The sequence below is a fragment of the Bos grunniens genome, chromosome 6 (genome assembly GCF_055505025.1).
Source record: "Bos grunniens cultivar Pamir isolate PY7600 chromosome 6, Bosgru_T2T1.0, whole genome shotgun sequence".
Lineage (NCBI taxonomy): Eukaryota > Metazoa > Chordata > Mammalia > Artiodactyla > Bovidae > Bos > Bos grunniens.
In genome coordinates, this window is record NC_141170.1 from 53,867,449 (window position 1) to 53,894,513 (window position 27,065).

At 33.3% G+C, this 27,065-nt stretch overlaps 1 protein-coding gene across 1 annotated transcript in view; it reads left to right on the forward strand.

The window, feature by feature from the left end:
• The window catches only part of GABRG1 (gamma-aminobutyric acid type A receptor subunit gamma1), a 90,512-nt gene extending 64,656 nt beyond the window's left edge, over positions 1-25,856 (forward strand). The window contains exons 4-9 of the mRNA XM_086407694.1: positions 5,400-5,620; positions 6,468-6,550; positions 9,143-9,280; positions 9,403-9,555; positions 13,696-13,907; positions 23,498-25,856. Coding sequence (XP_086263820.1) covers positions 5,400-5,620; positions 6,468-6,550; positions 9,143-9,280; positions 9,403-9,555; positions 13,696-13,907; positions 23,498-23,767 — 1,077 coding nt within the window. The 3' untranslated portion in view covers positions 23,768-25,856. The remainder of the gene's footprint in view (positions 1-5,399; positions 5,621-6,467; positions 6,551-9,142; positions 9,281-9,402; positions 9,556-13,695; positions 13,908-23,497) is intronic.
• The last annotated feature ends 1,209 nt before the right edge of the window (positions 25,857-27,065 follow it).

The window sequence follows — 27,065 nt, forward strand, 5'->3', positions numbered from 1 at the left end:
TCTAGTCAAGGCTATGGTTTTTTCAGTGGTCATGTATGAATGTGAGAGTTGGACTGTGAAGAAAGCTGAGCACCGAATAATTGATGCTTTTGAACTGTGGTGTTGGAGAAGACTCTTGAGAGTCCTTTGGACTGCAAGGAGATCCAACCAGTCCATCCTAAAGGAGATCAGCCCTGGGATTTCTTTGGAAGGAATGATGCTAAAGCTGAAACCCCAGTACTTTGGCCACCTCATGCAAAGAGTTGACTCATTGAAAAAGACTCTGAATTGGGAGGGATTGGGGGCAGGAGGAAAAGGGGACGACAGAGGATGAGATGGCTGAATGGCATCACTGATTCGATGGACGTGAGTCTGAGTGAACTCTGGGAGATGGTGATGGACAGGGAGGCCTGGTGTGCTGCAATTCATGGGGTTGCAATGAGTCAGACACGAGCAAGGGACTGAACTATCTGACTGAACTGAAGTGAAGGTATCAGAATTAGTCAGAAGGTTTTCAGGAAAGAGAAATCACTCTCAAGCAGGATTCATTGTTGTTATATAATTCCTAGTGCAGAGTTTAAACTGAGTTGTTTGTTGTGTAATTATCAGTTCTGGGCTTAAAGAAAATGAAGTTTTATGTGACTAACACTGAGGAATGTAGAGAAAAAAGAAAAAAGAAAAATCTCCTCCTTGGGGACCCTGGACTTCTTATCAACCACATAGGAATTGACTCTCTCAATATCTTAAATCAGAAGTATTTTTATAAGGATAAGTCACTGGGTGCTACAATGTCAACAGGGCCTTTATTCTTATGTTTAGAATATGATCACTGAAACTTAGAGCTAGGAAAGATAAGAATGATAATTTTATGTAGTGCCCTCATTTTTCCATTGAAAAAGAATAAAGGACTTAATCAGCTTCCTACTCTAGGAACTCACAGAATTGGGAGCTGACATGATTTCCTGTCTCCATTCAACCAGTATTCTTTAGATTACATCGTAACTTCTCACTATAACACACATTTGATGTATTTGTTGTAGTTTATCTTAAAAGTGTTTAAAATTATGTATACAGTTAAAGCGGAGAAGTCAATGGCACCCCACTCCAGTACTCTTGCCTGGAAAATCCCATGGATGGAGGAGCCTGGTAGGCTGTAGTTCATGGGGTCACTAAGAGTTGGACACAACTGAGCGACTTCCTTTTCACTTTTCACTTTCATGCATTGGAGAAGGAAATGGCAACCCACTCCAGTGTTCTTGCCTGGAGAATCCCAGGGGCGGGGGAGCCTGGTGGGCTTCCGTCTGTGGGGTCACACAGAGTCGGACACGACTGAAGCAACTTAGCAGCAGTAGCAGCAGCATACAGTTAAAGAGAATGTCCTATTCCTTAGTTGTGTTATATATATATATATATATTTTTTTTTTTTTCAGTCCAAAGGCTTTTAAATAATGTATGAAAGCCTTAGGTTTCCGATGGGCAATGGATTTTAACTCACATCAATTTAAATAAAATCTGAAGTAGATAAATCTTGTTAAAAGTCTCCACTTTTAACATTTTGCTATAACAGAAATCATGACAAATCTCTCTAGGAGAAGTTGTGCAAGTCCTGCAACAGGCTTTGGTTTTATCTGCATAGAGAACTCTATTTTGTGATAAGTAAACACTGGAAGCCAGCACTTCCAATGATACTGCGAAGACTGCTATTCTAGAAGCATAATGATACATCAGAAATTCTCTGATTCTATGTTTGTGTTAGTATTTGAATTTGGACAGCATAATTAACTTTTGTTTTAGAGACAAAAATCTCTAATGTTAGTTTGCAACTGTTTAAAAGTCAATTCAGGTTAAATAAAATTTCCATCATGAAGTCTTTATTAATTTCTCCTAGCTGAAAATGATCTCTTTTGTTTTTATTTCTCTTTAATTCTGTCTCTCCTAAGTAGTATTAATTTCCAATTTTATTATGTAAATATACATAACGGAAAAACTTCACATTCATCTTTGTAAACTGAGAACAATATAGAAGTAACTTGAACACTGAAAAATATTTGTTAAAAAGTTATTTGATGAATGTACATGGCATTATGTACTTTTGGCAATCTAAATTTACAGACATAAAAATAGAACCCAGTTGGTAACTGAATGGAGGATTTATGTCATAATATCCGTCAATGTATTGATGACTGACTTCAATGATTTAAGTATCTGACAAAACCTTTTTTTCTTTTTCATTTGAAGAAAGGAATACCAAGTCTTTTTCTTATCTTGTGACTGTATCAAGAAGTTGGTGCTTTTATAATAATTGAGCAAAGTGGGGAAGAATCCTATGAACTTGCATCACTAAAGCTATTTGTGCTGGTGATTAGCTACACTTGTACCTTTTCTTTACATGTTTATAGCCTTAGTATCTGATTCACTGCTAACCACTGATCTATTTTACTGTTTTGGCCATGTGAATCAATAGCTTAGGGAGAGATCAATGCCAGGTTCCTAAGATCAGATGAGAATCAACCCAATTTCATGATGTAATTATGCACCTAAGTTAATTATTTAGGTCTGCATTTTGTGTGATGTTAATTTCATTACTAAAAAAAGATACTGAGTTAACCTGTGCATTTAAGTTTTAGACACAGCACGTAATTGCAAGCTGACAGTGAAGTGGGAAAAGGGCATGACACTCACTTTCATCAATTATGGTTTGATTGATTGAGTTAGAAGTCAAGATGGCTCACTTCTTCACCTTTACCCACTAATGCTATTTTCTGGGCTAACTGCAAGGAGGCAAAGTTTCACAATGTACATATGATCTGAAATGCTAAATGCACTGCTCCTCGTCTTGAAATGTTTATCCTAGAAGCTATTCTCCTTGTTGTTCTGAGTGACTGGAAGTTCCTTTTCATGTTTCTTTTGCTTAGTTATTATGTAGATAATTATAACCTGTAAATAGGAACATGAAGTACAAGAACAGGGTTTGATCATTTTCTTGAAACTACACTAATACAAATGAGCAAATAAAATGGGATTTTTCAATTATGTATAAAATGGCACAGGCTTGAATAACTTCTTATCTCAGTGAAGCATTTATTAAGGATTAGTAATTTAAAACAGCTTGGAAGTATTAACCTCTGCAAAAAGTTTAGGAAGGATGGATTATCAAGACACATGCTCTGTATCTTTCTCTTCTCGAACCTAGATTGAGGGAATTGTGAGCAGAAAAAATCTTCCCATTTTCCCAAAAATCTCTGCTTGAGAAAATTTGATGCTTTGGAAGTCATAACTCATCCAACAGTGAGTAGCACAGTTACAAACAGGTCTGCTAAAGAAGGAACTGCCAGCTGAAAAGCAGGATCCACAACTGTTTGCTGGGCTGTTTCCCAGCCCTATACAAGCTAGTTCTCAAGTGTCATTTTTAATGTCCTGTTCATTAGGAATACTGCAGCCAATATACCAAGTAGCTTAAGGTTTCCTCTACCAACCAATGTTGTATCTTTGTTAATCCATAATCCTGGTGGGGTATGTTAGCCTCTTACTTTATCTTAAGCAGTTTCTGCTGTTCAATTCTCTCTACCATTTAAAGATTTTTATTTCATTAGTCAAACTCTCAAGCATACTTCTATTTATTATATTAAATATTTCTTTCTGGGTAAGTTTGGACAAGAGCTAGCATTACATCAAGAGTGAGCAAGTAATCTCTCCCACCTCAAATGACTCATATAAAACTTCATACTTTTTGGTTTACTCTTTTCCTAACCTTCTAACATCAAAGTTTCACACATACATACACCTATTTTCCTTTCTCAATAGCATTGGTTATGCATTCTTATTCATTAATTTTATCAAATTATTTTTTACTTTTATAATATGGTAGGCATAACTGTCAGGATACAAAGGTAGGTTATACCTAAGCACCTACTTCTAAGAATTTTCTCATAACCATGCAATTTCCTATTTACAGTCTTTCTAATTATGAACAGAGGCTTTCCTCTAATTATGGCACCCATCAGGCCTCACTATGATGACCATTATATGTGGTTGCTATGTATGTGGATTTGGGATTCAACTTAACAATGCCTCAGTTTTCATACCATCTACTCTGTGATGTAGGGAGAATTATTTTATGTCTATATTAATGCTAAGTTGCTTCAGTCGTGTCTGACTCTGGGCGACCCCATAGACAGGAGCCCACCAGGCTCCCCTGTCCCTGGGATTCTCCAGGCAAGAACAATGGAGTGGGTTGCCAGTTCCTTCTCCACCCATGAAATTGAAAAGTGAAAGTGAAGTCGCTCAGTCGTGTCAGACTCTTAGCGACCCCATGGACTGCAGCCCAACAGGCTCCTCTGTCCATGGGATTTTCCAGGCAAGAGTACTGGAGTGGGGTGCCATTGCCTTCTCCAGTTTCTATTAATAAACATTCCTTAAAATAAATATTATAGTAGTAATTATTTCATAGGACTGTAGTAAGGATTTAATGACATGATACTTGGAAGTGAAAGTCGCTCATTCGTGTCTGACTCTTTGCAACCCCATGGACTATACAGTCTATGGAATTCTCCAGGCCAAAATACTGGAGTGGGAAGCCTTTCCCTTCTCCAGGGGATCTTCTCAACCCAGGGATCAGAACCCATGTCTCCCCCATTGCAGGTGGATTCTTTACCAGCTGAGCCACAAGGAAAACCCAAGAATACTGGAGTGGGTAGCCTATCCCTTCTCCAGCAGATCTTCCTGACCTAGGAATTGAACCAGGGTCTCCTGCATTGCAGGTGGATTCTTTACCAACTGGACTATCAGGGAAGCCCTGATACATGCAAAACTCTATTTCTCTCTCTCTCTCAATTTTTGATACTTGCAGAACTCAACACAATACTTAGCATATTATAAGTGCTTAATGAATTTCTGTGTGTGTGTGTGTGTATGTGTGAAAGAGAGAGAGAAAAAGAGAGTGTGTTTGCTTTAAAACATTTGAATCTAAATGACTGAAATTAGTTTTCTGGACAAAGGATAATCTGATGGTGTTAGATAATTTGGTGAGTGCTTGAATTTTTATATTTTAGTGTGTGCCTTTTTGTGTGACTTAATCACTCATAAATATCACGAAATTTTTATATAGTTGTTAACATGAAAGTGATTGACCTTTATATTAATAACCATATTATAAAATGTTGAATACAATTTACAAAAAGTGTGTGAAGCGACACTGGACAGCAGTTATTGCTAGAAATCTTGGATTTTGTTTTACATGACTCATGTAAACAATGAAAAAGAAAGGTTAAGATAATGGCATACACTTTTCTATGAAAAGATTGAGTTCAAGTGCTATTTACTTACAGAAATTTTAAAATATAAAAATTCAAACTTCTGAAGAGAATAACTAAAATAGAAGCTTTACTATCATGAATCATTACTCTCTTTTTATCTTTTAGGAATACACAATAGATATAATTTTTGCCCAAACCTGGTTTGATAGTCGTCTAAAATTCAATAGTACCATGAAAGTGCTCATGCTTAACAGTAATATGGTTGGGAAAATTTGGATTCCTGACACTTTCTTCAGAAACTCAAGAAAATCTGATGCTCATTGGATAACAACTCCTAATCGTCTTCTTCGAATATGGAATGATGGACGAGTTCTATATACTCTAAGGTATTACTGTTAAAAAAAAAAAAACAACTTGTAGTTGCTCTAATTTAGTTTCCATATTAATATTTGAAGCGCATAAATTTCCCTTTTTCAAAGTTGCAAAGTAATAAATATGAAGCTTCTTTCATACACTAAAATTTAAAAAGGTGAAATATTGTGGAAACACTTGTTTAAGCTTGGACTTACCAGTATGTGAATAGGACTGAAAGCAAAGAGGAAAAACTCCTCGATTTCCCTGTTTTGAAGCAGAAAAGGCTGTGGCATAAACACTATATTTTTAAACCTATAAGGCAAACGATTGACAAAGATTTTCTTTAGGAGTCCACCCTGCTATAACACTTTAAAATACTTTGATTTTCAGTGGTGTAGTAAAACATCCCTAACAGAGGATTGAATGAGGGTTAATAGGTAAGATTCAGGTTTATTTAATTCATTGTCTTGAACATATTGACTCATTATAAATCATCCCTTTAATAGAAAGGTGTTTATGATCCAAAGAAAAAAAATTACCATACTTAACTGAATACACTCTGTTAATCTGCCTGTGTATGTATGCCTGTGTGTTTGTTGAGATTCTGAAGTATAAAATTTTAATCACAAACTCAGAAACCACACTTGGGCTAATTGAGGCAAGTTAGTTGGCTGGAGAGAAAAATGTCAGAATTTTATTAACCATTTAAGAATGTTATAATATTACTGCTTAAGATTTGAGACTTCAGAATTAATATTATTTTATATTGTATCACAGTCCATTATTGTAGGACAAAATTATGTTTTAAAATTAAAGAAAATATTTTTAATACCTGAAATTATTTCTCATTATTTAATATTTGTTTTTCCATCTAAATAGACTGACAATTAATGCAGAATGTTATCTTCAGCTTCATAACTTTCCTATGGATGAACATTCATGTCCATTGGAATTTTCAAGTTGTAAGTGATAAAATGCTTGATATTTTCATAGAACTTTATAGTCTATGACCCTTTTTATTTAAAAATGTAAAATGATGTGAGATAAACTGTGATTTATACAATTAGCAGAAGTTTAAATTATGTTTAACTGTCTTAAATTTATAAATAACATTTATTTCTTACTTTCAAAAGTGATAATAAATGCATATTGAATATATATCTTATTATTTACAAATATTCATTCTATCTGAATCCTTTTCCTATTTTGATTAACTAAAGGACTACTGAAGATAGATTTGTATTCAAATATTTTTACAGTGCCATGAATAAAAAGTTGATTGAAATTTTATTCATCTTCTAGGAGGCCAGATTTAAGTTTATTACATTGTATTTGAAAATATATTTAATTGGTCTGGTGAAGAATTTTACCACATAAATAGCAAATATTTAAGAAGACTTTAATGAGTTGGAAAAGTCAAGGAAGAAATGTTTATTTCATTCAAAAGAATGAATGAAACAAAGATAAATTTCTAGAGAGAAATAATTTAGGTACATAAACTGAATATTTGTTGCAAGGAAATAGCTATAATCTTTCTATATCAATATCAGTTTTATTTTATATTTATTAACATTTATTCTCACATATGTTTTTATAAAAATATTTTTCTACATATATAATTGAGCAAGTCTTTAAAACACATAAAATACCTTTAAAAATGATATTGCCTATGTCTGTGAATGATATAATTCTATTTTCCTATTTTAAAATTGATTTTTAAAGATATTTTCTAGAATTTATTTACAGTAGATTATAAGTATTCATAAGTCTTTATCCTGCTTCTTCACTTTAAACATTCCCATGTATCTCTTATTGCCCTTTATTAAGGATTTTCTTGACTTTTTAAAATTTTCATCTCACTAAAATGTCCTTTTTAATTCATAATCTCATGTCTCACTACTTTGATTTTCTAGCATTGACCTCTCAATGAATAAAACAGTCAATTAATAACAAAGACTTGATTAAAGGAACATTCAAGGAGTAGCTGATACAGGAATATTTGAAGATATATTCTCCTCTAGATATCATGCCTAAATTCTTGGTGTAGTATCTCTTTAGCTTTGATTGTCTCTACTGGGAATATTCTATCCCTGTTAGTGCAATTGGGTGTCACTAACATCAACATAATAATTATAACCATCTTTTTTTCACACACTCTATATGAGTCCAATAGAGAATTAAGCCTTATCCATCTAATATCTCACAACAAATATATTTAGAAGATGTCATTATAGTTCCCATTTTAAGACTCAAAATCATGAAATTTAGAGTGGTTAAGTAACTACCTCACTGTCTTATTTGACTAAGGTCTAAATCAGCATACCTGAGTGAATTAACTCCTTGAGAGGATTTAATCACAAGCCCACCCAACAGGGATTTTCCCAAATTTCCTTAACTTGGTCCAAAATACCTTGTGTATTTCTAGGATATGTAGCAAAAATAAAAGCATATATTTTTTAAAAGAATGCACTTCCATTCTAGACAGCTATAGAGAAGGTAGATGTTTTCAACACAGATAACTAACAAAGGTCTAGTATCCAGAATATATATAAGAATTCAGACCAAGAAAAGATAGGAAAAAAAAAAAAAAAAACCAAACAGTAAAATAATGGGCAATTGAATAAGCAATGATCCAAAGAACAAACTCAAAAATCTAATAAGCACGTGAAATTTGTTCTAGATTTCATTTGTATTCAGGGGAAAAAAAAACAAAAAAAACACTCTACAGTGAAAATAAAGAAGCCTGTCCACATAAACTTTAATGAGAACATGGATCAACATGCATTTTCAAACTCTGCCTGGTGAGAGATGAGGTTAATATATTCTCTATGGAAAAGAGATTGACACTATCTCATAAAGTGGGAAGTATATGTAATCCCCAACCCAGCTATTTCATGTCTAAGTATTTGTACCAGAGAGACTTTTGCATATATGTGTTTTGTGAGACATGTAGAATAATATTGTAAACTGCAGTGTTAGTAATAGCCAACAGGAAAGATTACAAGTGTGGACACAGTAAAATGGATGAATACATTTTGGCACATCTTTACAACAGAAAAAATTTACTACTGCTACATAAAATAGCATGAATGATGAATATAAACACTATATTATAATAAATAAGATATAAAATAATACATCCAGCATGGCAAAAATCAAGCAGAGTTCAAAAAGAACCTAAACTATATTTTTAAGAACTGCTTATCAAAAATATATATAACCAAAATCACAAGGGGAGGATTATCACATAAATCAGGTCAGTGGTTACCTCTTGTTGAATGGGGAAACACTATTGGAGTGGATGCAAGGTTTTTCTTAAATGCTAGCAAGATTTTATTTCTTGATTTAAATGTAATTAGCATGGACTATCATTATTTAATCATTAGGATTATTCTTTATACTATACTCACCAATTTTATGCAGTATTTTTATATATCAAAATATAAAAATGAGAAAGAATTTCCAAACATTTGTCTTTTGATAATGTTGGTATTGCAACAGTAACAGATTTGGATCTGCTAATGTATATATTTTTAATTTTAATTTTTACTTAGATGGATATCCTAAAAATGAAATTGAGTATAAGTGGAAAAAGCCTTCTGTAGAAGTGGCTGATCCTAAATACTGGAGATTATATCAGTTTGCATTTGTAGGATTACGGAACACAACTGAAATCTCTCACACAATCTCTGGTAAGAAAGGAACACAAATCAATGACTAATGCTAGCATCAAGTGGCATTTGTATTTAAATCTATGGCTTGAAATCCTATACTTATTTGTATTTTATATCCAAAATATTTTTTTTCCTTCTAGGGGACTATATTATCATGACAATTTTCTTTGACCTGAGTAGACGAATGGGATATTTCACTATTCAGACGTACATTCCATGTATTCTGACAGTTGTACTTTCTTGGGTATCTTTTTGGATCAATAAAGATGCAGTACCTGCAAGAACATCATTAGGTATGATGTAATATTATGCCATAGTGTCATACAACTTTTAATGTGCTAAAAGTTTATAATTTAATATATTAGAAATATTCCTCTGACTACAGTCAGACAAAAATGGACAGATAACTCTAGTGCAGTGTGATGTTGAAGTGAATATATGTAAACAAGTAAGAAATAGAATTGTAAAGAGATGGAAATCTCAGAAATGTTTTTAATAGAGGTCAAGGGAAGCATAAAAGCTAAATAAGAATTAATGCATGAAAATCATACATAATCCATGCATCTTAAATGTGGTCAGTATTGTCAATACTTTTCATCAAGACTATTTTTAGCTGAATCACTAATAGGCAGTATTTATTGACTAGCGTGTATTTAGAAGGCTTTTAAATCCCCTGCTCTTACAATGGTACTAATGAATATTCAACTGTTCCAAAGGACAGGAACAAGAAGTTTCTGGGCTTCTGTTATCTATAAAATGTGTTATTGTTCTGTGAACTTTTGAGAGTTGCCTGTATTGATTAAAAGGGTAATTAGTATTTAGTACTTGATAAAAGAAACTTTTCCTTTCTTTCTTTGGCAATCTGTTGCAATAATCAGTGTAATCAGTAATTAGGCATAAGAAAATGTCCCTAATTACTATACATTTTGTTTAAAAGAAAATGATAACCTAAACTCTTATATAGATATACAAAGATAAATTATTGATTAATTGATTACTTCCCCACATCAGTATAGTGCATGAATCTCACTACTGATAATCGTGTCTTAAAAACAAAAAAAGTTGGGACAGTTTCTATTTTCAAAAATAAAGAGGTTTTCCTGTGATTCTATTGCAGCTGGTAAATAAATAACTCCATTTAGTAAATAGTAAAAAAAAAATTGTAAAATTCAAATCACATAAAAGTAGCAAGATAAAACAGGAAGTACCTAGTTCTGTACTTGGAACTGCAACTCTCAGAGGGTCTAAAGAGAGGTATAGATACAGCTGGGGACAATGCATCCATATCTGAATGTTGTTTCTGTAATTATTTCAAATTATTTTATGTTACAAGGTAAATAAATTACTTTAGATTCTTTTTGTATGCTACTCTGAGTATTCTTGCCTAGAAAATCCCATGGACAGAGGATCCTGTTGGGCTATAGTCCACAGGATCACAAAGAGTTAGGACATGACTTAGCAATTAAACAACAACAACTGAGTATAGTAAATATTGTATGTTGTTTTTAAACATTATTTTCGTATTTTCCCAAAGATAATTTGGATGTATTTTTTATACCTTTAGGTTTCTACAAAGCCAAAAGCCTATGCCATAATGTCAAAGAGAATAGACAATTGTGGAATTGTATTTTTACATGAATTCATATTTTATAATGTTACCGTATCAACTATAAACATAAGCCATAGTCAAGTCTACTTAGAAAATATCTCTTAAAATTGTGAATCCTATGTAGTTGGAGGAGCAAGGATATTTTAAAAATTATATATGCATACATGCATATATATGTCACTGAATGACAATTTCCTCAGCTCATTTATTCAACATTGCATTTTAACAAAATTTTTCAACTGCTTTATGTGAAATACGTAGTGTTCTAGGTGCTGCAATGTTAACAGTGAACATATGTTATAAAGTGCTAATGTTCATGTTAAAACAGGAAACATGTATGTTTTAGTGGGGTACAAAAGTGATGTACACATGTATAAAGCATATGATAAAATGTCAGTGAGTAATAACAGCTATAAAGAAAAATCAAAGTAAATGGCTAGAGAATGACAAGGTATGTGGGTAGATACTCATTTGCTATGTTATCTTGTGGAGTTAGATTAGTCCTCTCTGAGGAGGTGGCAGAGACCTAATGAAATCTCTGTTGGATATCTGGTATTCTAAATGTTTTCTTAATTTCATGAACTCAGAGATATTTTAATAGGAAACCCACCATATTATTTTTAAGCTAAACTCTGTGATAATAAACACTAAATAAAATAGGTAAATATCTAAAAGCTAAGTTCTGCTATAGTTTTCCTTACTTCATGAAATAGATATGTAATAGTATTTTAGTCAAGTGAAATTTAATTTCATCACTGATAATGAAATCAATCTACTTGGAATGAGACATAATAATGGAAGCAAGGGATACCTTGGGAAATCTACCTTTGACCATAGGAATGTTATGATTTAATAAATTACAAAAAATAGTGCACTCAGCAAGGAAGAGAGAAGAGTGGTAGTCACTGAGATTATTTCACACTTACTATATGAAAATCCTTTAATTATAATTTTGGGTTAAAAATAATTGAAGCAAAAACTGTCAGGAATAATGAGAGAAATACAAAAAATCTACAGTAATAATTGGATATTTTAATACCCTTTCTTTTTCATTTACAGAATAACTACATGGAAAAATCAATTAAGATATATAAAATTTAAATGAAATAATCAACCTACTTTACCTGATTGATATTTATAAAACACTGTACCTAACTACAGAATATACAACATGTTCAAATGCATACAAAACATTAACCAAGGTATTGACAACATTCAAAAGCCTAAAATTTTCCAGAATATATTTTCTGAACAAAATGAAAGTAAATGAAAAATTAATAAAACTTTTTATAGGTTAATAATGGCCTCATTTATTTGGAATTTTTTAAAATGATCTTTTAGATAGCCCCTGGGTTAAATAAGAGAAATTAGAAAACATTTCAAACTGAATTTTAGTAAGAAATTAGCATATAAATATTTGTAAAATGCAGCTAAAGCCTTGCTTAGAGGGGGAAATTATAGATTTAAACTCTAGTATTAGAAGGGAAGAAAGATTTTACATCTACTTTAAACCCAAGTGAAGTAAATACATTTTTTATAAATATATTAAACAAAATGTATTACATTTCCATGTCAATTTTTTAGCTGAGGGACACAGATGAGTTAAGAAACTTCCCTGAGGTCACAGAATTAATAGGTGGGAGTGTCAGAATTTGAACTTAACTTGTCTCCATGACTTCCAACCCATCATAACTGTATCATCCTTAATTTTTTTCAATCCTAAGTGATGACAAAAATAAAACGATGGGCATATGAAAGAAATTATTAAGGTGTGGTTTAATGTAGACACGAAAGAAAAAGTTGGCTATTAACTTCATCATACAAAAGAGGTGCTATTTTTTTCAACCCAGATATTACCAGTGTGTAAATAACTGCCCAAATTAAGATTCATCTGGCATTATATTTAGTACTTCTTGGAGAGAAAACAATTCCACTAATGGTGCTCTGTTTCATGAGACAAAGAATGAGAAGTAAGGGAGTTTAGATAAGAGGAGGTAGAGCATGTGCATCTGTCAGGGGGAGTAAAATGAGCAGTGGTAAGAACACAAGAAGGCCATGGATAAAGAGAAATAGACAGCCTCAGAGATCCATACACAGGGCTTCAGTCCAGGGGGACATCCTCATTTTATATGTTGACTTCTTCAAAATATGATTTACTCTTGTCTTTTAAAAATAGTCACTTGGTATCATTTTGCCTGTATTCTTTAGTGAGACTAAAAAAAATAGTTTTAATACAAGTTATAAAAATGTTATGGCAGTTTGGATTAATTTGAACTGTGTGTGACAGGAAACCTTAAATCACTGTAGATTAAATTAGACAGGGGTCTAACGTGGCTTCTGATGGTCTGGCCATCATTTTCCAGCAGAAATCAACCGAGAAAGAGGACAAGAAGGGCATTTCCTATCTCTCTAATGTCTAAGGACATCTTTTGGTCCTTGTTTACACCCTTGACTTGATTCTTCTTGGCTACATTTCAGCCTGTGGCCACACATAGCTAAAGGATGCTGGCAAATAAATGTGTACTTCCGGGCAGGCACAGGCCAGATGAAAATTGGATAGTCTATTATTCTGGAAGAAGGCAAGGACAGATATGCGGAGTTACCTACTTTCAGTCCAGAGAATTTACATGATTAACAGTCATACAAGAACACACTGAACACAATGTAGCTATGGTTACCAGATTTTTTTCCCCTGTAAATCATGAATAATCATATTTTTTGTTTCTATTTTTTATTTATGCAAACAATATTGCCATATCAAATGGAAGAACAAAAATGGTCTAAGATCATTTTCATCATCTATTTTTCTTCCCTCCCTCCACAGGTATCACCACAGTGCTGACTATGACAACTCTGAGTACAATTGCCAGGAAGTCCTTACCTAAGGTTTCTTATGTGACTGCGATGGATCTCTTTGTTTCTGTTTGTTTCATTTTTGTTTTTGCAGCTTTGATGGAGTATGGCACCTTGCATTATTTTACCAGCAACAAAAAAGTTAAGACTACTAGAGAAAAAAAGCCAAAAATCAAGACCTCGGTATGTGAAAAAAAAATTATCTCTATAAACAACTTACTGTTGGAGATACTCTTTTGAGTTCTCATGTTATATTTTCTTAGACTGATATAGATGCTAGAGGTACCCTGACAAAAGATACTAAAATGAAACTGAGTACCTAATATTTCCTACTAGCAGAAGTATACTTATATTTTTTCCCTAGAAATTACTTTTGAATCACCTCTGCAAAGAGTGGTTATTATGCTGTGAAGTTTTCCACAAGCAGTAAATCCTTTGCCCTAGAAAACTCCTTATTTAAGCTCTCTCTTTGAATCTATTTTTGTGATAGGACTTTAATTTCTAATATGGTTGTCCCACAAACCTAATTTTTAGAGATTAATATCCCTCTTTAATGTTGGTATTCAACTGTGTTTGAAAAACACAGCTTTCTATGTCAGAGAAAAGATATCTGTTTGGCTTTTGTACAGATACAGTTGTACTCTCTCACTCCCCCTTCGTAAGCATATGTCTACCTTAACTTATAAAACATCAAGTTTGTTAATTAGAATTAATTCTACTGACTCTAAAATAATTAAGTATTGGATGACTAACTATAATTTCTTTTTATAATGGCATTATAACAACCTTAAAGTAATACTTTTACTGAGTGTGCCAGGAACTCCTCTATTTTATATGCATGATTTCATTTATGCTCATAGGCACCTAATAAATACTTTGCACAAAGACAGCCTTAGAAAGTGAAGAATCCAAGACTCAAACCCAGGTCTTTTTTGGTGCCAGAGGTCAAGCTTGTAACCCTTCCTTTATGTTGTCTGTTCTTAAAAGATTCTGAAAAATAAGACACTTCATTGCTAATTTCACTAAATGTTCTCCAAGCAGATTTGTTCCATAATAGCAATATACTTGAAAAGTATATAAAACAGTTATGCATGAGTGGCAAGCTTGTAAACTTACCATGCATGCTTGTGTGCTAAGTTGCTTCAGACACTGCCCCTTTGCACCGTATGGACTGTAGCCAGCCAGGCTCCTCTGTCCATAGGATTCTCCAGGCAAGAATACTGGACTGGGGAATCTTCCTCCAGGGTATCTTCCTGACCCAGGGATTGAACCCGGGTCTCTTGTGTCTCATGCTTTAGTGGATGCGTTCTTTACCACTAGCAATACCTGGGAAGCCCAAGCCTACCATAGCAGATACATAACAAAGCATGGGATTTTTCAGGTTATGTGCTAAATTTGTAAGTTCTAGGATATAATGCTTTTTCTCCTGTCCCTCATTTTTCATCAGTTTGTTTATATAATTTTGCCACGCTTTAAAATTATATTATGTTGTACTCCAAGGACCAGAGCCTTATGTATTTGCTTCCAAATTTCCACAATATTCCAAGGAAGAAGAACACATTGTTGGTGGTACATGTTTCAGAATTTACGTGGTAAAATTAGCCTGTGATTCTCTCAAACTGATGTCATTTTAGCTTATTAATAAGATTAACTATGGGCTCTGAATGGACAAAGCATCAGGAGGCAATGACTTCAAGTTTAATACCCATTTGCTATTTTTTTAAGTAAAGAAAAACATAGGTTTTCTACTTTCTTCCTTTAATCCAAGCCAAGAATCCTCTCTGGATTTTCCATTTCATCATTTACTCATCCACAGCTATGCTCAATTACTACCTTGACAATTTTATTTCTGAACATTGTAAATGAAAATGTTTAAAATAAAAATAATTGACACTATAGGATAACAATGTACAGTCTCACAAGGATTCTAGAATTTCATTCTAAGAATATGTGATATAGATACTAATATAGTTTAAGGCTATTGTAGGACTACAGATAATCAGTTTGACTCCAGGTCATGTGCTCTCAATCACCTTACCAGATGCCTCACTCAGGAAGCTGAAACACTGGAGTGCAAGCTTTAAAATTATGATGTTCATATAATTGTTCATTCATCAAATATTTATCAAGGACACCCAGGTTCTAGGTATTGTTCTAGAACAGTTATTTAAGAAAAAAAATTATCTATATGTTGAATATTTACAATATATTACCAAGCCCTAGAAGCTAAATACTAAAGCTGAAAAAGTAGGGAATAAAAAATAAATGAGTGCTTAAAAGCATTAAATTATAAATATCAAAAAGTTAAACATGTAATTGACTACCTAGAGAAGAAATATATTTAGAGCTATCTAAAATAAAATTCTATAGTATCTTCTTTCTGTTCAGTTACATGCTTCATTAGCTCTTTCAATACTAAATGACACTTTAAGTGAAAAACTGGATCACTAATCAAAGCTGACTCCCTGCCTAGTTCAGTGTTCAACCATATGGTCTCGCTAATCAGGTAAATCAGAACACACTTTTATGAAGAATAGATAGCTCTGTTTGCTGTTGTCTCAAAATGTTCTATTTAAGGGCTTTGTGGAATCTGTGTTTTTCTTCTGTTCCAGCCAGGAGAATCAAAGGCAAGCCTAGACCCAGAAATCTTGCAGCACATTGCCTTTATACCTGTTTCAATAGTTTGTGAGTTTATCTTCCTTTCTCATTCTCTATGTCTCTGTTCTGCCAACACTCTACTTTATTTTATAGGCCCCAAATTGTGAATAGTTTAAAACCAAGCATTTCCTTTCCTTCGCCAAATTATTTATGGCAATGGGCCAGGACCAAAGATCTTGCCTAGAGTCATTGAAAGGTCAACGTGTCTATTTCAGTGATACTCAAGGCCATTCTTGAGATCTCTTTGACTGCTTAGCTGAGAATCCCTGAAAAGTTCAATTTATTTTACTTAGGAAGAGATGATGCATGCGTAAGTACTAAGTTGCTTCAGTTGTGTCCAACTCTTTGCAACCCTATGGACTGTAGCCATCCAGGCTCCTCTGTCCATGGACTCTCCAGGCAAGAATACTGGAGTGGGTTGCCATGCCCTCCTCCAGGAGAAAGAGATGATACTTGAACACAATAGATTTTTAGCTTCAATGATCTCTCTAAGAAAAGTATAAGTTAATAAAAATACTTTCTACCTTATTCTCCATGTGATATTATACAATGGACCTCTTCTCTGTTTCTTTTACTCCATCCTCCACCTTCCTTCCTTCTATCTTTTCATCCTTCTTTTCATCCTTCTACCATTTTCTTATGTCTGTATTTCTTTATTTCTTTCTTCTTTATCTTTTATTGTGAATGTCAGTTCCATTTTGACGGGGTCTTTATTACTATAGCTGAGAAAAGAAGAGACACTAAAGGAAAAGGAGAAAAGGAAAGATATACCCATTTGAATGCAGAGTCCCAGAGAATAGCAAGGAGAGATTAGAAAGCCTTTCTTAATGATCAATGCAAAGAAATAGAGAAAAACAATAGAATGGGAAAGACTAGAGATCCCTTCAAGAAAATTAGAGATACCAAGGGAACATTCATGCAAAGATGGGCTCAATAAAGGACAGAAATGGCATGTACCTAACAGAAGAAGAAGATATTAAGAAGAGGTGACAAGAATACACAGAAGAATTATACAAAAAAGATCTTCAAGACCCAGATAACCATGATGGTGTGATCACACATCTAGAGCCAGACATCCTAGAATGTGAAGTCAAATGGGCTTTGGGAAGCATCACTACGAACAAAGCTATGGGAGGTGATGGAATTCCAGTTGAGCTATTTCAAATCCTAAAAGATGATGCTGTGAAAGTGCTGCACTCAGTATGCCGCAAGTTTGGAAAACTCAGCAGTGGCCACAAGACTGGAAAAGGTCAGTTTTCATTCCAATCCCAAAGAAGGGCAATGCCAAAGAATGTTCAAACTATTGCATGATTGCGCTCATCTCACTTGCTAGCAAACTAATGCTCAAAATTTTCCAAGCCAAGCTTCAACAGTACATGAACCCAGGTCAATGCTATGGTTTCCGCAGTAGTCATGTATGGATGGGAGAGTTGGACTATAAAGAAAGCTGAGCACCAGAGAATTGATGCTTTGTAACGATTGTGTATATTTTTTTGGGCTCCAAAATCACTGCAGATGGTGATTGCAGCCATGAAATTAAAAGATGCTTACTCCTTGGAAGGAAAGTTATGACCAACCTAGATAGGATATTCAAAAGCAGAGACATCACTTTGCCAACAAAGGTCTGTCTAGTCAAGGCTATGGTTTTTCCAGTAGTCATGTATGGATGTGAGAGTTGGACTGGGAAGAAAGCTGAGCGCTGAAGAATTGATGCTTTTGAACTATGGTGTTGGAGAAGCCTCTTGAGAGTCCCTTGGACTGCAAGGAGATCCAACCAGTCCATTCTAAACGAGATCAGTCCTGGGTGTTCTTTGGAAGGAGTGATGCTAAAACTAAACTCCAGTACTTTGGCCACTCATGCGAAGAGTTGACTCATTAGAAAAGACTCTGATGCTGGGAGGGATTGGGGGCAGGAGGAGAAGGAGATGACAGAGGATGAGATGGCTGGATGACATCACCGACCCAATGGAGGTGAGTTTGAGTGAACTCCGGGAGTTGGTGATGGACAGGGAGGCCTGGCATGCTGCAGTTCATGGGGTCACAAAGAGTCAGACATGACTGAGCGACTGAACTGAACTATTGTGTTGAAGCTTCTTGAGAGTCCCTTGGATGGAAAAGAGATCCAACCAGTTAATCCTAGAGTAAATCAGTCTTGAATATTCATTGAAAGGACGTTGTTGAAGCTGAAACTCCAATACTTTGGCCACCTGGTATGAAGAACTGACTCATTTGAAAAGACCCTGATGCTGAGATAAACTGGAGGCAGGAGGAGAAGGGGACAACAGAGGATGAGGTGGTTGGATGGCATCACTGACTGGATGAACATGAGTTTGAGCAATGTCTAGGAGTTGGTGACGGTAGGGAAGCCTGGCCTGCTGGAGTCCCTGGAGTCACAAAGAGTCAGACACGACTGAGCATCTGAACTGAATATATTTTAATAGGATTTTATTTCTATTCATTGAGAATATGATTCAGGTATGTTTGTATCAATATCCATTTTCAGTTAAATCTAGTATACTAAATATATTGAATTATAGAATCAAGATCCCCTATGAAAGAGGTAAAGATCTCAGAAAATCAATGGTAATAATCCAAATAAAGAGTTGTTCATTTTAAAACTCAAATATTCAGCCCTTTGATGATAAAAATACCAGAAAACTATTTTATACCTATTTTAGGAGCCTGGTATACCCATTTGAGGATGGAACTTTCTTATTTGTAATCTCTCAGTTGGTGGAAATGTTAAATGTTTGAAGTTTATTTCACCAACAGTGGGCAAGATGGGCTTCCCTAGTGGCTCTGAAGTAAGAATCTCCCTGCTGTGCAGGAAACCCAAGTTAGATCCCTGGGTCAGGAAGATCCTCTGGATAAGGGAATGGTTGGTTACCCACTTCAGTATTCTTGCCTGGAGAATTCCATGGACAGAGAAGCCTTGTGGGCTACAATCCATGGAGTTGCATAGAGTTGGACACGACTGAGTGACTAAGAATGGACAAGACACTATAAAGAGAATAATGACAGAATGTGTTCTCTGCTTTCAGGGCTCTGTAAATCTAGTTGTGGAAAAATGAATTAGAAGTATAAACAGAAGATAAGAAATACAGTACAAATAACAGTCCAATGTAAAAATCGAAAGTAAACAAAGACACTGTAAGGAAGTAGAAGTTAGATAACTGGTTTCAAATACCTTTGCAGTAGCAAAATATTTTCTACGACAGATATGTTAAGCATATTTGAAGATGTTCATACTGAAATAGAGATAGCCACCACAGAGTCCAAACTAAGTGGCCTGTCTCATGCGCAAAACGAATCTTGAGACATTATGTAATGTAGTTTGTGAAACACTAACAAGCACATGGTGTTGAGAAAGAGCTATACCATTGTGAGTGACAGTGCAGTGGGTGGGCTTCTCTCATTTCACTGTAAATAATTTATTCAAAGTGTATGTAAACTAATTCTTCCAAGTGGGAATTTGATAGAGAAAACTACAAAGAGAGCATGACATCATTGAAGTAGTTCTCTGAAGAATAAATTGCAGTTTTCAGGAAACAAATTAGTAAGAACCTTTGAGAGAAGGAACCATGTAATCCAGGTTGAGGTTTACATATAAGAATAAAAAGTAGACTGGTGTGTTTCTCAAGCTCTTTGTCTAATGCAATAACCACTAGCTAGGTTGATTTAAATTAACTAAAAACAACCAAAAATTTAAATCTTAGTAGCAGTGGTCACATTTCAAGTGCTTAATAGCCACATGTAACTAGTAGAAACTTCTGGACAATGCTGGTTTAAAAATAGGAATCTTAGGAAAGAAATTAAGCCAAGTTGAGGATAGAAAAGTTGTTTATTGCCAAGATGTTGAAATCTCCAGCACAATGTTAAGAAATTTAGATTTTGCCCTGTCAGCACTGATAAGCTATGAATGTTTTCAAAAAGATGGCATATTTATTTCTGTATTTTTGAAAGACAATTGTAAGTAGCATGGAATACTTTTGAATTACCAAAGAAGCAAGGAGATACAGACTACTGCACAAGTTCAAGATGTAATATATTACTGAGAATGTCACTAGAATATAAGAGTGGAAATACAGTGTGAAAGGTATTCTTGTGTGTGTGTATTTGTTTTGTCCAGAGTACACAACCCACAGCCCATTCTTCAGCTAATACATATCATATCTTTATAAATAAGCAATCCTCTACCTTTTAGAGCACAAAAATAATGAAAAGCTGTATCAATACACAGTTTCACCAATTATAAACTTTCTTTCCTATAATGGTATTTGGCAAAGCTCCCAGGACTGGTTATTTGATATTGGTGAAATCTGAAATACAGTAAGAAGCTTACTTGTGTATGGTTGAAACAAATGAACAAATCAAACAATGTATAAATGTACAAGTTCTCTGCTTATCAGCCTTGGTCCCAACCCTCAGAATTAGGTTTATTTGTTTATTTTTTTAACTTTCTATTTTTCACTTTCCTCTGATAATTATTTACATTAACTTCTATATTCTTGAAGTACCAAGATTGACAACTCTGACGAAAATCTACCTCACATCTATTTTAACACTAATATAGTTTCATAATATTTGAAATTTTGACTGATAATTAACTAAGTATTCTCATATGTAACTTTTTGATGAAAAATTAATAATAGTGATACCAGTCAATATTTCATAATATCAATAACATGACCTAATAATGTCTGCAATGTCTGCTAATTGCTAATACTAAATATTATCAATGGTAGTAGTATATGATCTAAATAGAAAGTATTGGCCTTGGTGCTTAAAGTATATTTTGTATATTAACTATATGATTTGTATATTAAACTATATGATTAAACTATAAGCAATAGAGTATTTAGTATATAACCAGATGCATATGTATCTTTAATAGAATGGGATTGATTCCTCAAAATGTTAAGTTCAGCTATATTCTTAATGATTTTTTTGAAATAACAAAAAGATGGTATATTCTCAAAACTACATCATTTGAAGTAAAAGAAAATTCTATTCGATTGTTGTTTTCTTTATATTATTTAAACAGGTTTATTTTATATTCTCAATGTTTGTTATTTTGGGTGGACATCAGGATCTTTATTTGAGAAATTATAAGGTAGGCTGTGCAGTTGTATTTCAGATAAATAAAGTTTATAATGTTTATACTTTTCCAATTCATATTTCAGTGGATCCAGATTACAAATCTGTATATCACAAATATTTTATTTTACTGATATTGTATCAACTCTTTAGTTATTTTTCTTAGCACATACAAAATTCACTTCAAGTCACGTTCATCATTCAATGAAGTGTAGTTTCAATTTATGATTAGTAGTGTTTTGAGGGAGATAGCAGGAAACTAGAAAACCATCAGTCTGAAGTGTCTCTGCAATAGATGTTCTCCATGATTTTGGCCACCAGGGATTGGTTCATATTTTAAGTGAAACATTTGCAGTTTTCCTCCATTTTTGTGCACTTTTATGTTTGATCATCCTTCTCATACAAAATTGATATCTTCCAACAAACACACGGTGTCCATTTATGGCAGTTCTGAGTGATAAAGGGAATGTGCTTTATGTCTTATAGCCTTGAAATTGCATACTAACAATCTTATATTTTACCCACTTTCACTCTTATTAACATTGGAACATATGCTATTTAAGTATCAAGTGATAAGAAAATTAATACAAATTTATCTCAATTTTGTACATAAGTTAGTGCTCCACTAAAATTTAGGAGTCCAGTCAAGTAAACCCAAGTAACAGTCTCAGAAGATCATCATTAACATATAATTATATATTGCCTCTGTTGTTCATGATGCGTGTGCACAGGTTCAGTCACACATTTATTTGTTTTTAGGGCATTGTTTATCTTTGAGCTGCACAGTTTTTTTCTAATATGGATAGTGTAACTTGTGTAATGGATTTATCTTTTTAAAACATCATTAAATGTGATTATTTTTTTGCATCTACTGAATGTTTAATGTTTATTGGTTCAGATTCTATGTTTATTTTAGAAATAAAGTGGGTTTGAATATAAGTCCAAATGTTTTTAAATTCTCATTTTGTGCTTGATTTTCTAAATCTTTCTCATACAGTGTTTAATTTTCATAGTTTTGAGATTTATTTCAGAATTTAGGATGAAAAATTTTTTATAAACATTCTCATTAGAATTGAAAATCAGGATAAAACAATTGTGATAATCTCAGCATTATATTCAGTGTTTATAAAATAAAACCACTGATTATACTATATTGTGAGATTCACATCTAAAATAACCCCTGAAATACGTGGATGTCCTAAAGAATAAGGGTTACTAAAAATGGCAATTTTCATTCATAATTTATTTGCCATTTAATTTAAGCATTCATTAATATAATTCTTCCCCAGCTATGGGGAAGACTGGAATGAGACAAATTTTGGTAGAATGAGCAAAATTTTGAATATCAGTTGTTTCCAAGCTGAGTTTTTAACTCCTGCATGTTCTTTCTCCCAAACACAATGCTTTGTGCTTATCCACAACTCCAGACCTCAAATATTTTTTATTCATTTACACCTTCTTAAAATTTTCTGCTTTACCAAAATCAGATACTAACAATCTTGTATTTTAACCACCTTCACTCTGATTAACATTTGAACATATGCTATACAGGTATTAAGTGATAAGAAAATCAATACCAACTTGTGAATCTTTATTATTTGTTTTCATTATGACTAAAATACAGTATAGAATATAACCACAGCAAACCAACAGATGTTTATAGTATTATAAATATTTTACTGTAAAATATCATAGAAAATATAGTTTATCCTCATTTTAGAATTAGATTCATGGTCAATAATAATTTAGTAGATCACCTTTTTAAAGGTATAAAAATATATTTCATTTTTTAGTGTATTTTTCCCTCAAAATCTTTGGACCATAAAATAATATTGGTATATGCTACAAAGTAAATTATAGTCTAAAAAAGATGTTAGGATTGAATATTTGTTTGATTTTTGAAAAATATGATTTTTTTTTTTTTTACTGCATATCACTCTTAGAGTTTGCCTTGAGGGGACAAATTGATCTTTTTTAGGCTATTTTTTTTCTCAACACTCATTTATTATCTTACTCAGATGTCCTCTGGACTCCATCCTGGATCTACTCTGATTCCAATGAATAGCCTTTCTCTGCCACAAGGAGAAGATGATTATGGCTACCAGTGTTTGGAGGGCAAAGATTGTGCCAGCTTCTTCTGTTGCTTTGAAGACTGCAGAACAGGATCTTGGAGGGAAGGGAGGATACACATACGCATTGCCAAAATTGATTCTTATTCTCGAATATTTTTCCCAACAGCGTTTGCCCTGTTCAATCTGGTTTATTGGGTTGGCTATCTTTACTTATAAATTCTACTTACTAGAAAAAATGAAAAAGAAGTCTGACTAAATCCAATATAATCTACTGTCCTTCAGTACTGCATGAAGTTTGAATTTAAAATGCAGAGAAACCAATGGTTTAAATGTGAATAGTTATTTTACCTATTTTATGGCTTTCATAGGTAAATAAAGTAGTGGCTTTCAGTTTAATGTACTTTATATAAAACAGATTATTGCAAAATTCAGCCTATTAAAATAGTATTGTATATTTGTACTTTAATTTTCTTTATTTTTACATATATCCTATTAGGAGTTTGAATTTATGAGTTCTGTGATTCATATTTTAAAAATGGAATAATTTATTACAAATTTTATTTAAGTTTAATCAATCATTTGTAATGGTAGCCTAATCTAATGCCTAATACTATGTAATCTGTTTTTGCCTAGAAAATATTGTTAATTTGATTTTTTTTTTTTTTTTTGCTTTTTATTTTTATGCTTTGTTTGGAATAGAACTAGTTGAAAACAGTGAACCATGATTTCATTGGGTTGATTTCTAAGAAGCTTTACTCCTCCAAACAAATTAATTTTACAATTTTTATTTTTTAAAGAAGAAAAAGCCAGTTTTTAGCTTACCTTTAATCTAGTTCATTTCCTGATGAAATATTTAGGTTTGGTGGCTTGCAAACTAGGATGGAAACTATCAAAGACACTTAAATACAAGGTGAAAATAAATGAAAAATATTACATTTAACCATTTTATTCTTGTTTCATAGCATTTATGAAGAACAAAGAAATTAATATTGAAATGTTTAGATCTACCAACCTTGAAATTATGACTTTTTCTTAACCTTTTACAAAAGTGTTATATTCCTTAAATTAACAACAACAAACATTGAGGAACAGGGCTTGCATTTACTCATGTGGCTAAAGAATATTATCCAGCAAATTGATTTGAAATTCAATTTAAGGATATTGTCTTAAGTACATGCTATTAACATTTGTCAGACCAGTAATATTCTGGAAACACAGTTTCAGGACTGTGTTGTATATCGTCATTTCCAGTTCCTAAATTTCAACTTGGTCAGGTTTACGAGTTTGTTACAAATTGTAATGACATTCTCTTTTTTAGAAAATGTGAGCAGGCACAGAAATTATATTAAAGGTGAAATTCTGTTAGAGGTACCTCTAATGAAAATGAGTGTATGGAACTCTCAATTCTGAGAGACAGGAACAAAAATAATCTTACTATAGTTTAGAGCCTGTTGGTTAATAGTTTCCAAATGTCTGTTTTGTTAAGAGGCGAGTTAAACTCAGGCTTTAATTATTATATTCCTGTAACTAGTTTGGCATATCAGTTATTTATAAGAACTCCCTATTCATTCACCATAACCTAATCATTTGGAAAATCACCAGAGTGATCTTGAGGGTAGCTTTTAAAAATTGTTTCCATTGTCAACAGCAACCATCAGGACAAAGCGTTTTATGGTCCTGACCATCTTATGGTATGTGGAGGAAGCTATCCCTTGGGCACTTGACACCACATGGTTAGTGAATACATGATTATGCTCTGGCATGGTATTACTTAGGTTTTGAGAATATATAGGGTTTTTTTCAGTCTAGTATATTTCATTTTGTATCAACAGCCTACATCTGAATTTTTTCACTTTGCTTATAAATCTTGGGGAAAAGTAACCATGAATTAAGTGATATTGCCCAAATATCCACCGACACTGCTTTTTTTGAATGGAGAGCCAAATTAAACTTTGGCCATGTATATAATCACTTACAAAGTGCTCATGCTTTCATTTTTATAACATTGCATATTGAGAATATTCTTAAAGTAAACATTCATTTAAAGATAAATGAAAAATGAAGTACCAATGAAGAATAAATCATTTCATTAAAATGTATCATGGGTATTTCCATGTTTTAAGCTCTGGCCTGCTCATTATCATGGGGGCAGTTTTAATTCTGCTATTCTTTCAAGTCTATCTGAGCATGACCATACTTCAAAATTCTTAAAAATTAATATGAACAACTTTGCTTTTCTCACTGTGTTCCATTAACTCGACTTCACTATTAACAATTTTCACATTGTGAATAAGAGAAAATAAAATATGATAAAAATTAGATAAAAATATGACAGATGCTTTTCTATGTACATTCATTGTATATACCATCAAGACATCTGATTTGTTTTCAAAGCCAGTGGTATTCTGAGCAGTTCTGTTTAAACATGTGGATCAGAAAGGGAAGTGTGTACAAATTTTATTCTTTCTAAAAATGAGAATGAAAAGAAGTTACAATTAGATTATTTTTACAAATCAAGTAGATCTTACTTTAAAAGGAAATGCAGTCTAATCCCTGTTTCTCTCTTCTTTCAAGTATTATTTTTATTATCTTAAGAAAGATTTCTTAAAAAAAAATTCCTCCTCTTTCTCCATGTGAGTTACATCTTGATTTTATTGGATTCACTGGTACTTGTGTTTTCTGACTGTTTAAATATACACCGAATAACATACACCAAAAAAAAAAAAAGATATAGATAGAGAAAGGATAATTGGACCAGAGGGACTTAAAATAATTTGGAGAAGTGTTAATTCACATAGCACTATCCTCTAAATATGTTACCAGGATCTAGAAGTATTGAAAAGGAAAATCGTGACTAGCATGATTTTATTCTCTTGGATTTATGAGTGCATGAAAATATTTTATCTATTTTTGAATTGCATAGATAGACTCAATTGAAATCAAATTCCTAAAATTTCAAGTCATCTCTGAAAAAAAAAGAACTTAGATTTTCTGAGAATTCAGTAGGGAAAGAGCATAATTCAAGAGTAAATCTAGCTATATAGAAGGTATATATAAGCAGAAATTAGACAATTCATTGGATACATCATATTTTAAAGATATAGATTTCACTAACGAGTTTTTAAAACTTATTAACTTTAGTTTAAAGTACAATAAATATGGGGAGAAGGAAATGGCAACCCACTCTAGTGTTCTTGCCAGGAGAATCCCAGAGACGGCGGAGCCTGGTGGGCTGCCGTCTATGGGGTCGCACAGAGTCGGACGCGACTGAAGCGACTTAGCAGCAGCAGCAGCAGCAGCAGCAGGTGGCTTAGATGGTAAAGAATCTGCCTGCAATGAGGTAGACTCAGGTTCATTCCCCATTGCAGGCAGGGGTTGGGAAGATCCCCTGGAGAAGGGAATAGCTTCAGTATTTCAGTATACTGAAATATACTGAACCCACTTCAGTATTCTTGCCTGGAGTATTCCATGGACATAGGAAACTGGCGGCCTACGGTTGATGGGGTCACAGAGT